General features: G+C 59.1%; 2 protein-coding genes across 3 annotated transcripts in view; one reads left to right on the top strand and one right to left on the bottom strand.

Annotated features, from left to right (window-relative positions):
* Window positions 1–2,298, top strand: part of LOC116828827 (receptor-type tyrosine-protein phosphatase U-like) — a 59,972-nt gene extending 57,674 nt beyond the window's left edge. The window contains exons 11-12 of the mRNA XM_075066809.1: window positions 626–761; window positions 1,360–2,298. Of these exons, the coding sequence (XP_074922910.1) occupies window positions 626–761; window positions 1,360–1,434 (211 nt within the window). The 3' untranslated portion in view covers window positions 1,435–2,298. The remainder of the gene's footprint in view (window positions 1–625; window positions 762–1,359) is intronic.
* Window positions 2,299–7,634: 5,336 nt separating this feature from the next.
* Window positions 7,635–10,954, bottom strand: part of LOC116831143 (uncharacterized) — a 52,427-nt gene continuing 49,107 nt past the window's right edge. For both annotated transcript variants that reach the window (XM_075067508.1, XM_075067509.1), the window contains 3 exons: window positions 10,554–10,659; window positions 9,489–9,547; window positions 7,635–8,001 (listed from right to left, as the gene is read on the bottom strand). In XM_075067508.1, coding sequence (XP_074923609.1) covers window positions 7,883–8,001; window positions 9,489–9,547; window positions 10,554–10,659 — 284 coding nt within the window. In that variant the 3' untranslated portion in view covers window positions 7,635–7,882. The remainder of the gene's footprint in view (window positions 8,002–9,488; window positions 9,548–10,553; window positions 10,660–10,954) is intronic.

Below are 10,954 nucleotides of genomic sequence, written 5' to 3'. Positions count from 1 at the left end.
TCTTAGACACCTTATATGACCCCCTTTACATAGGATTTGGTGCCACTACAGAACCTTGGTTGCAACCCATGTTCTATATGGTTCCAGTTTATATCAATAACGTCACACATGTAAATACAGTCTGGTCCTGAAGTCCCATTCCCCCTCCACAGTGAGGTGTCAGGGGAGAATTCATTCAGACTCTGCTGACAGTTGATAGACCCTTCAGCCTCCAGGTCCTCATCAGTTGGAACGGCCTCACTACAGCAGAGCCATCTCTGCTCCCTCCCCTGGGACTCGCACTCAAACCGCCCTGCGCAGTGCCCAGGGCTGCCTTCCGCGAGCCCCCCCGAGTGCCTGGCTGGTGGGAGCAGGCGGCTGCAAGCCCTCCCCCCCCCCCCCCAAGTGGCTGGCGGCAGCAGGCAGCTGCGAGCCTCCCTGACCGACTGGCTGGCAGGAGCGGGCGGACCGGGCACCCCTGTCTAAGCTGCAGCAGCCCAGGCTGCCCCTCCCCCAGCCATAGCCCGGGCCACAGCTCCCTGGCGCACCAGCCATGTAGAACAGCGGCAGGTCTGGGCGCTGGCACCCCGGTGCCATTGGGCGACCCCTGGCCTGCGCCAATCCGCACTTCTCTTCTCCCCTGCAGGGACGGTGCCAGCCGCTGCGGGCTCTTCTGTGCCGCCAGCTTCATGTGCGAGCAGATCCGCAGTGAGGGGCTGCTGGACGTCTCGCAGGCGGTGAGAATGCTGAAGCGCCGGCGACGGCAGATGATCAAGGACGTGGTAAGTGCCCCAGCCAGGCCCAGAGAGGCCGGTGCTCCTGCTGCCAGCCCCAAGGCCAGGAGCCACAGTTCAGGCAGCCCCTGCAACTGCTCCAGTCGCCCTGGGACAGTCACACAAGCAAAGCTCCTGCTGCCCAGGGTCCCGTGTGCTGCTCTCAGTCCCTCCCTCCCCGGCTCCGTGGGCCCAGGCTGATTCCAGAGCCCCCAGAGAGGGAAACAGACCCCAGCCCCAGCTGCCTCGGGGTGAGAGGGAGGAGTGAGACCTGCAGCCTCTGGGGATTGTGCTTCACGTCAGAGGCTACGGTGATGGGCTCTGTTAGAGCCAAGACAGCATGGCAGGAGTAGGGGAGCTCCTCTGGGTCCGGGCTCCTGCCAGGTCCGGCTCAGGAAGGCTGCAGCCAGGGGCTGGGGGCCGGGCTCCTGATGGAGGCTGAGTTTCTGACCCTAGATCTGGCAGGGGGGACAGGCCCGAGCATGGCTCGCTCAGGAGCTGTGAGACCCACAGCCAGCCCTGCACGCCAAGTGGTGAGAGCAGGGGCACGTGCGGGTGGGTCTGGGCCTGGCACCCTGGGGTGCTCATGTGCATCTTCTCTCCCCAGGCGCAGTACACGTTCTGCTACGAGTTAGCCCTGAGCTACCTGGACTCATTCAAACTCTATGGGAATTTCAAATAGAGGCGAGCAATGGACCGTCTCCAGTCAGGACCTGCCGCTGCTGCTGCTTCTTGTGGCACCTCCATGCTGCTCTGTGCCCAGGCAGAAGCCCTGTCCTGGGGAGTGAGCCGGAGCCATGGAACCTGGCAGAGACGAGAAGAGCCCTGGCAGTGCCGGCTGGGACGCCCTGGACTCCTGACACTCCATACCCTGGAGCCCACCCAGCTGGCTGAAGTGGACGATTTCCTCTGGGATCATTTCCAGGGCGGAGGTTGATCCCAGACTTTGCCCAGCCAGGGACTTGGGCAGTATCTTACCTGGAGCCAGAGCGAGCGTGCACTGTCACTTCTCAGGGTTAGCCGAGGTGTCCGGGGGTAGTTGCCACCGCCGCTCACAGCGGGAAGGAGCCCTGGCCATGCCCACCAGGAAAACTCTCCCCGAGTCCTGGCTGCTAGTAACACGAGCAGTCCATCCCCCGGGCTCCACGAGCCCTGTGCCTTCCCTCTGCAGGCTGCTCATTTACACACCCTACCCTGTTCCACTCCCGGACCTGATGCTGCGTCCCCTGGACCCCAGCAACACACACCGAGCTGCTGCCCTGTGGAACGGTGCCTCAGTTTACCAGCTTCACCTTGGGTTTAGGTGCAGCCCAGCCTGTCTTGTAAGCAAGGAGCACGGCCCAGGGCTGGGGCAGCAGCTGTGCCAAGGAAAACCCAGTCCCCAGATTTCTGTTTGTTCCTTATCGTCATCAGAACAGGGATCCTGGTGGCACCTCAGAGACTAACACATTGATTTGGGCGTGAGCTTTCGTGGGCTCCAGCCCACTTCATCGGATGCGTAGACTGGAACATACAGCGAGACATATATATGCTCAAATAAATGTGTTCGTCTGTCTCCGCAGAAAGAACAGCAGTCCTCATGGCACCTCAGAGACTAACAGGGCTGCGACTCTGACATTTATCGTCATTAGTTATCGATTCTGGCAAAGCTCAGCCATATTAACACACTTCCAGGCTGCGCTGGGGACTAAGGTTGCCCTTGTGCTCAAGGCCCTGCCCAGAGGGTGGGCGCTGCCACTGAACAAGTTGGTATAAATGGGACAAGTTTATACAGAGAAAGCAGCCGATTAAAGCCCAGTTTAAGGCTCTCTTGGCCCAGCTGCCTGGCCTCACAGGGTGAGCACACACCTGGCCTGAGTTCAAATCCTACCTGGGTCCCGCTACAGCAGCACCTGCACTAGTGACCCTTCAGTTATTGCTAGGAATAAGCCGGAGAAATCCAAGCTCGGACCTGAAATCTCACCACTCCCTGGCCTGGGACCTGGGGGAGGGGAGGGCTGGGCACGGGGCTGGGCCGAGCATGTCCCCTTAGGCCTGTGACCGGCGGGAGGGGAGGGCGTCAGCAAAGCGCACAGAGCTGCATGGTGCCAGCAGGGCTCCAGCCTGTCTGGGTCCGTGGAAGGAGGCAGCTCTGCGCCGGGCACTGACCAGCTGGTATGCAGCTCTCAGCGCGCTGGGTCTCTGCTGCTCCGCTTGGGTCCAGTGGAAGGTGCCGGTGGGTAACAAAGCTCCTCACTGCATCTTCTAGCCGAGAGGGTGAGCTCGTTCCCTGGGCCGTGGGTCAGAATTCACCCAGCCCAGCACCGGGACCCCCCCTTTTCAGCAATGTCTTGAATGCTCCAAAGTTACATGCTGGTTCAGTGCTGAGATCCTCCGACGCTCAGTGAGCCAGGAGGTCTCGTCTACACCCAGGGAATTGTCTTTCCCCTCTGGTGCGGAACAATTCCTACCTCCTTTACTGTGCGCCGGGCGCTGCATGAGCCACCAAACACAGATCCCCTCTAGTTCCTACCCCATTACATCCAGTGCCTTCAATGTCATCCCCTTTCGCCAGGGGCGCACAGGCTGGGGAGGGCCAAGAGCCGAGCCAGAGGGAGTGCCAGAGCGGTGAGTCACAAGACAGCCCGACGGAGGTGTGACGGTGCTGCCCGTGGGAGCCAGCTGAGGTCACTCAATCAGGGTGAACTGCAAACAGAACAGGGCAGACAAATCCCAAATGCTGATGGTTATTCCATTACTTAGATTTACCAACCAGCATAAAACAGCTTCTATAGCACCTCTCTGGTTACTTAGAAGTTTAAACCACGCAGTTCCCTTGCAGTGCCCAGCCTCAGGCCTCCGTCCAGACCCACCTGTCAGAGATATGTTGATGATTCCTGAAAATCTTCTCATCGGTCAAAGTTAGACTCAGGACTCACAGTTTGTCAGCCCACTGTTTTGTTAGCACAGCGCTCTGCTAATACACCCAGATAATGTGAGCACCGTGCAAGACRCAAACGATCTTATTTATACAGATAAAAGGGCGGGAATTAGACAAAGGGACAAAGAAAGCAAAACAGTAAAATTCACCTGGGGCACAGCATGCATATCCTACTTCCTTACTAACTCTTATTGATCTAAGGCTAATACTTCACCAATTGCCCTTAAACGGTGCAATTGTTCTATGTTAATGTCTGTATTCCTGACACCTGGATTGCAGCATTCCAACAATTTTGCTTAAAGGTACAGACAGCATTTCTTTAATCCTTTGTATTTTCACAATATAATTCATTCTACTTTCACACATCATATAAAAGAAAAGGTTCTTCCAGTCATAAAGGATCAACCACATGCCCAGGTTCAATTACAACTTAGGTCTTACCTAAAATACACGCTTAGAGCCAATTCTTATTAACTAAACTAAAATTTATTTAAAAAGAAAGTGTTGGTTAAAAGATCAACATACAGACACACTTGAATTCAGTTCCTGAGGTTCAGATACACAGCAGAGATGAGCTTGTAGTTGCCAAAAGTCCTTTTAGAAATAGTCCAGAGGTTATAGTCCAATGTCCATATTCAGGGTGACTGGGGGTGACTGGGTGACTGGGGATTTCAATCCTTGTGGCTTAAGGCTTCCCCCTTTGAAACCCAAAGCAGATCTGAGATGAAGGATCATGTCCCAGGCTTCTTATATGTTTTCTCAGGCCAAAAGGCTGATGGAAACAATAGGCTTAACTCTCCTTCTCCCAAACATCCTGGCAATTAGCACAGAGTAATTTATCCATTAACCAGTTCAGATACAGGTCACCGCAACCTTCAGAGAGACACAGAGACAATAATACCATTTCACTCCAGTGTCTTCCTAAATGTTAATATTCCTTTTTTGCTCTTTGAATCAAAGCTCTAGCAATAGACAAGACTTGTTTGCTTACATCAAACACCCCCCCTTCTACCTCTACCAACGCAGACTTGTATGTCAAAGCTCTGCTCATTTACAGATCTTCTGAACCAGTCCTTGAGGTTGACCCAGGAATCAGGTCAGTCTGGGAGGTAATTAACTGTTTCTGGCTCTGTCACCTTTCAATGAGATATTATATTACATTCATAATGTCACAGGAGGGGCTGGGTGAATGGGAGAGGGCTGGATTTCTTGGGGTAAGGGAGATTTGCCCCATTTGACCTTCACTTTTCTGGGTCTCACTGCAAGCTATTGGTGAGCGATTTAACACCCATAGCCCCATACTCAGCCCTGGCCCTGTGTCTGCACATGGGAGACAACAGGGCATCTGGCCCAGGAAAAGAGTGAGTTAGTCTTGCCTGGGGCCAGCAGGCTGCTCAGTAGCCGGCCCAAGTGATGGGAGGCTGCCCCACATGTGACATATGGAGACTGTGGAGGGAGAAGCTCATAGCTGGGGGATCCCCAGGCAGGACCAGGGAACGGTGTGTTTGAACCTTAGTGCAGTCAATGCTCTCAGGCGAGACACCTGCCTGGTGGGATGGGCCTATTGTGCCTCATGGGCTGTAGCTCCAGGGGCAGTGCCAGGTTTGGGACGTGCATGGCGGGTGCTGGCAAGCGTAGTCACTACAGACGGGCAGCGGCAGCGGTTCTGATACTTCCCCTTTGCACACTCCTCACCTCGCTGGGCCCATCTCACTCCATGAGCCATTGCTCCAGCTCCCCATGCGCCTCGCTTCTTCTCCTAACTGCTCCCCGGCTCGCCCCAGAAGCCGGCCTCACACTGGGATCCGTAGCCTGGGTGCAGCCACATGAGTGACCGGCCTCTCGCGCTCTGGGACTCGGTGCCTTTGGTGCGTCAGTGCAACATCATGGCAGGCGGCCAGACACAGCCATGGGATGGGAGCCAGCGCCCTGGAGGGGAAAGGCCCTTTACCCCCTTCCCAGATCCCTCAGCCCCTGCGTTTCCTCTCTCTACTCAGACATGTTTCTCGGTGCCCGGCTTGGCATGAGGAATCGCCAGCACTGAGCCGTGAGCCCTTTAGTGGGAGCAGAACTTCCCATCCCCCCGAGCTCAGGGGCCTCTGTTCATCCACTGATCCTGGGGTGGGCCCCAGCTGCTGGGTCAACGGTGCTGAGGGGACAGGGATCGAGGTGCTGCTCTGCCATGGGCAGCTGTGCTGGGGCCACGTGTGTAGAGACAGAGCTGGGTGTCACAGGGTCACAGTGGGAACAGCTCCGGATGAAGCTCAGCCAGGACTCTGGGGCAGCGTCTCCCTTCAGGGCACTTGTCAGCAGGGCAAGGAGCCTGCTCAGCTTCGGCACCTCCTGGATCTGATCTCGGAGCGTTTAGCCCCCCGGTCACCCCAGGAGCTCCCCACAGCGAGTCCCCCTGGGCAGGACCCCCGGGGAGCCTCACATCCCCACAGGGCCCTGCCCCCCACTCCACAGCCAGCATTGACCCAGCCAGCATGTGACACAGACGCGTTATTAGTCGTCGGAACCCCAGCGTAGAGCAAAGCTCGTTAGCTCAGGAACATTCAGCAAAGTCCATCTTGGGGGGACCTAGGGCTCCCTCCCCCCATCCCCACCTCCGAGTCCCAAAACAAGAGACTGACAAGCCCAGCCTCCGTCAGGCCCAGCCGCCCCCTCCGGCCTTTGTATCTTTCCCAGGCAAACAGGTCACCAGGTCTCTGTTCTCCAGCACCTCCGGCTGGATCCTGGCAAAGGACAGGCTCCCACCATCCGCTGCCAGGATACAGATCGTCGCCGTTATCTGTGTCCAGGCAGCCAGTCGCACTCACACCTGCCCTCTAGGGGTCGCTGCAACGATCACACACCCTGATCCCACCACCTCAATACTTGAGAAACACACTGGGGAAACTGAGGCACACAGTCTTCAGAGACAATGTTAAGAACATTCCCACTTTGTGAGACTGGGGCAGACCAGAGTCCTGGCCTCTATCCCCCACGGAGCCCTGCCTCATTCACCCCGCTCCGTACATGGCACTGTGCAGCTGGCTTCCTTAAAGGGCCATCACTCGGGAGCTGCTATGTGTGAGCTGCATCGCTCCAGCCCCTTTGCCAGCCCCACACAGCCCCGCTGCGGAGGCCTGGGCTCCCCAAAGCCCCCCCACGGGGCATGGGTGTAGGGTACCAAAATGACTAGGGACAGCCCTGTCTGAAGGGAAACTCTGTGGCCATGTCTCTGCCACATGTGGGGCAGCAGGGGGTATTCTGGGACCTGGGGCACCCAGTGGGACCAAAGTCAGAGTCGGTGCCCATCCCCCCCCCAAACACACCCCACACAGCTGGGGATTCTGCAAGCGCGTGTAACGATGCTGCCTCTGGTGGGACACTTCTGAGAGTATCAGTTCAGGACAAACTGCTCAGAGCTGGGCAGTCACAGCCCCAGGCTGGGGTCCTTTATTACTAAGGCACCAAACCAGTCAGACAGAGAGGACTTTGGTCTCACCCCACTGGCCAACCACACGTCACACAAGCAATTCCCTTAGACACTCCAGTCTCCCAGTATCCCCACCAGTCCCACACGTCCTGGGGATGAATGGTTGTTAAAACGAATACCCCAGACCCAGGTCAATATACAGCTCAGATCTTACCCACAAATCACGCTGGTGCCAATCCTTTAGAATCTAAAAGTTTATGCATAAAGGGAAAAAGANGTGTGAAATACAGACAGGATAGAGCCAATACTTATAATGATAAATACAAAAATGATACATGCACCCAGAGAGCATAATCATAACCAGTAACCCAGAACCTGGTCTTAGACACCTTATACGACCCCCTTTACATAGAATTTGGTGCCACTGCAGAACCTTGGTTGCAACCCATGTTCTATATGGTCCCAGTTTATATCAATAACGTCACAGGGTTAGTTGTATTAGCTGATGGTCCTTAATGGGCCATCAAGCAGCCCAGGCAGAGCTGATGCTAAATTGTCTGGGGTGTCACCCAGAAGCGCAGCACACGTGTGAAACACAGACAGGATAGAGCCAATACTTGTAACTTTAAATACAAAAATGATACATGCACCCAGACAGCATAATCACAACCAGCAACCCAGAACCTTGTCTTAGACACCTCATTTGACCTCCTTTATACAATATTTGATTCCACTACAGGACCTTGGTTGCAACCATGTTCTATGCGATCCCAGTTCATGTCAGTAACATCACTGCAGGGCCCTGGGTGCCGCATGCCAGCCAGAGGCTGTGCCGTTCCTGCCTGAAGCTCCGTGTTCTGGCAGCTGGATCGTGCAATAAATATCTGGGGTGTCCCGGGGCTGGAGCTCTGGGGGTGGGAGACACAGAAGCGCACTCACTGCACTGAGCTGGCAGGAGGGGACTGAAGCAGGATGCAGACAGGAGAGGCGCGACTCAGTGGCAGCGTGTGGCTGGTGCCCATCCTTGGAGGTGGGGGGCATCAGCCCCTGCTCCCCATCATCACTGGTGTTGCTGGGAGCTAATCCTGGTGGCACTGGGGGAGGCCTGGGGAGAGGAGCTGCCTGGAGCAGTGACCCTGGCAGCCATTTCCTGGCCCCGTGCAGACGCCCAGAGCTCCTGCCAGGAGCATCGACCAGCCGGCTGCCCCAGGGACAGGCACCAAGGGTGGCCACGGGCTAGTCAGTGTTAGCCTTGTGCTGCCAGGGAACGCTCCAGTGGGTGCCCTCCAGAGGCAGCAGGGCACAGGGGCTCTGCAGAGGATCTGTGGCCTGGTCTGGCCCTTAGTCACCACCCACGCCCAGTACCCTGGGAGCGCAGGGCAGGGGGAGGCCAGGGCCAGTCCGCCCTGCTCCAAGCCTGGCCCCTAAGCAGGTAGTTCAGGGAAGGATCCCCAGACCCAGCTGGCATAGGGGCCAGGCAGCTAAGCCAGGGGACCACACGCTGAGGGTCATAACGCTCAGTCAGGGCAGCCTGGAGCCAGCCCACGATAGACCCTGGGTCCCTGGGTGCAGCGGCTGCGGATGCCAGCCAGGCTGAGGGAGGAGGGCTGTGGCCTGAGGCAGGAGTCTGAGCCCCGGGACTCGGCAAAGGTCCCTCCAGAGAGGTGTGGGGTGGGAATGCCCCTGGCAGAGGCCCCCGGGGAGGGGTGGGAGCGGCCCTGGCAGCGCTGCCCCAGGCAGACCCATGTTACTAAATCCTGGGGTGGGGCCGGGGGGGCTGAGGCAGAGTGACGGAGCCGCACCGCAGCTGACATGCTCTGGGGCTGCTGTCTAGGGCACCAGCCAGATGGTTCAGGGGTCACTGTAACCTCCCCATGGGGGGCTGGACTCCCGGCCCAGGGCAGGCGAGGGTTGCACAGCCTGGCTCCTGCTGCTGCACTGCCCAGGGTTTCCCAGGGAACAGCAGTAAAACCTCCGGAGCCCTGAAAACCAGGGACGGCTGCAGCTAAGGCCAAGGGTGTAAGAGCCTCGTGTGCCCCCAAGCCCCAGTGAGCTGGACACGGGCCAGAGCGCGCTGCAGGGTGCTGAGCCCAACCGGCTCCTCTGCAGGGAAACCGGGTCTGGTACTTCTGCCTGCCCGCCTGCTGCCAGGGTCCCCCACCGCCCTGTGGGAGGACTCGCGCGCCTTCCCCATGCAACTCAGCCCAACCGGCTCCTCCGCAGGGAAACCGGGTCTGGTGGGCAGCCCACGGGGTGCTATGTATGTCCGCCCACTTGCTGCCAGGGTCCCCCACCGCCCTGTGGGAGGGACTCGCGCACCTTCCCCAGGCAGGAGATGGAGCCTGCAGGCAGGAGGCCGTAGCTGGGGACACGGGGGGGGGCGGGTGGCTCCTACCTGTGTACAACGCCTCCCCGGCATCCTTGGCAGGGCGGCTCGCCGAAGCCTGGCGCTTCCTGGGGACAGCGAGAGGGACGTCCTGAGGGATGGGACGGGGCCGGCTCGGCCCCCTCCACGCACCTGGCTGACAAGGAGCATTGGAGGAGCCTCTGGGCTGCACTCCCTGTGCTCAGCAAAGGCCCAGCTGACTTCGCACCACTTTGCGACAGCTCCATGCTGGGGCGTCAGGGTCCCTGCGCTGGGCCGGGCGGCCCCGAGGTCAGTGGTGGGGGACAGGGATGGGCCCAGCCTCGCCCCTGGCTCATAAAATGCTCTCGCTGCAGTTGGGCCATCTGTGCACAGAGCTAGAGGCATCATAGCTTGAAATCCCAACACCCGTCCACATCAGGGCTGGCTCTGGTCTGGCTGGGCGGGGAGGGGAGGGGATGTGTGCTGAGCCGTTAGCCGCGTCTGCAGGGATTCCTTGTTGAGCTCCTTGCATGGGCACAGCCTGCAAGAGACGCAGCCGGCCCCAGAGAGCTCCCAGCCCCTGCGGAGACCAGAGCGGCCAGTGGGTGTAACAATGCCTGGGGCAGGAGAGGGACAGGGCGGGCCAGGCGGGGGTACGGTGGGCAAGGCAGGGGAGGTGTGGGCAGGGGGCAGAGTGGGCAGGGGGAAGGGTAGGGCAGGCGGGGACTGGGGGGGCAAGAAGGGGGCAGGGGGTATGGGCAGGGGGCAGGGTAGGCAGAGGCAGGGTAGGTCAGGCAGGCACAGGCTGGGCCAGGCAGGGGCAGGGCAGGCAAGGCAGGGGAGGTGTGGGTGGGGGACAGGGCGGGCCAGGCAGGGGCAGGATAGGCAGAGGCAGAGGCAGGGAAGGTGTGGGCAGGGGCAGAGTGGGAAAGGGGCAGGGTAGGCCAAGCGGGGCCAGGCTGGGCAAGGAGGGGGCAGGGTGAGCTGCACAGATTAGCTGTGGGCACAACGAGCAGCTGGGAAAGCCCCTCCCAGGCAGGAATAAAGCCCCAGCCGAGAGCGCTGGGGCGGAGCCGGAGTCCGGCCAAGCTGGGCCCCACCGAACGCACTGACCTGGTGAGCATGAACCACAGCAGCAGGACCCCTGCAGCCAGCAGCACCAGCAGCGGCACCGCCACGGCTAGCGCCAGGCCCCCAGGCTGGGGAGTCTGGGCCTCTCCTGCAAGCAACAGAACCAGAACCAGCAGAGTCAGAAAGAAAATAGAATCCGTTCCTGCGCCCAGCCACAGCCGCTGTGCCCCCCACAGCGCTGGCAGAGTGGGTCTGTCTGGGGGGGCAGGGGCGGTGTCCCCCCGCCCAGGGGAGTGAGGATCTGGCTGTGTCCCTGGGGTGCAGCAGAGAGCTCCCCGCCTGCGCTGAGGCAGAGTGGGTGTGTTTGGGGGGGCAGGGGCGGTGTCCCTCCCCAGGGGAGTGAGGATCTGGCTGTGTCCCTGGGGTGCAGCAGAGAGCTCCCC

Source organism: Chelonoidis abingdonii, chromosome 6 (genome assembly GCF_003597395.2).
Source record: "Chelonoidis abingdonii isolate Lonesome George chromosome 6, CheloAbing_2.0, whole genome shotgun sequence".
Taxonomy (NCBI): domain Eukaryota; kingdom Metazoa; phylum Chordata; order Testudines; family Testudinidae; genus Chelonoidis; species Chelonoidis abingdonii.
This window is presented reverse-complemented; position numbering and strand designations above follow the sequence as displayed.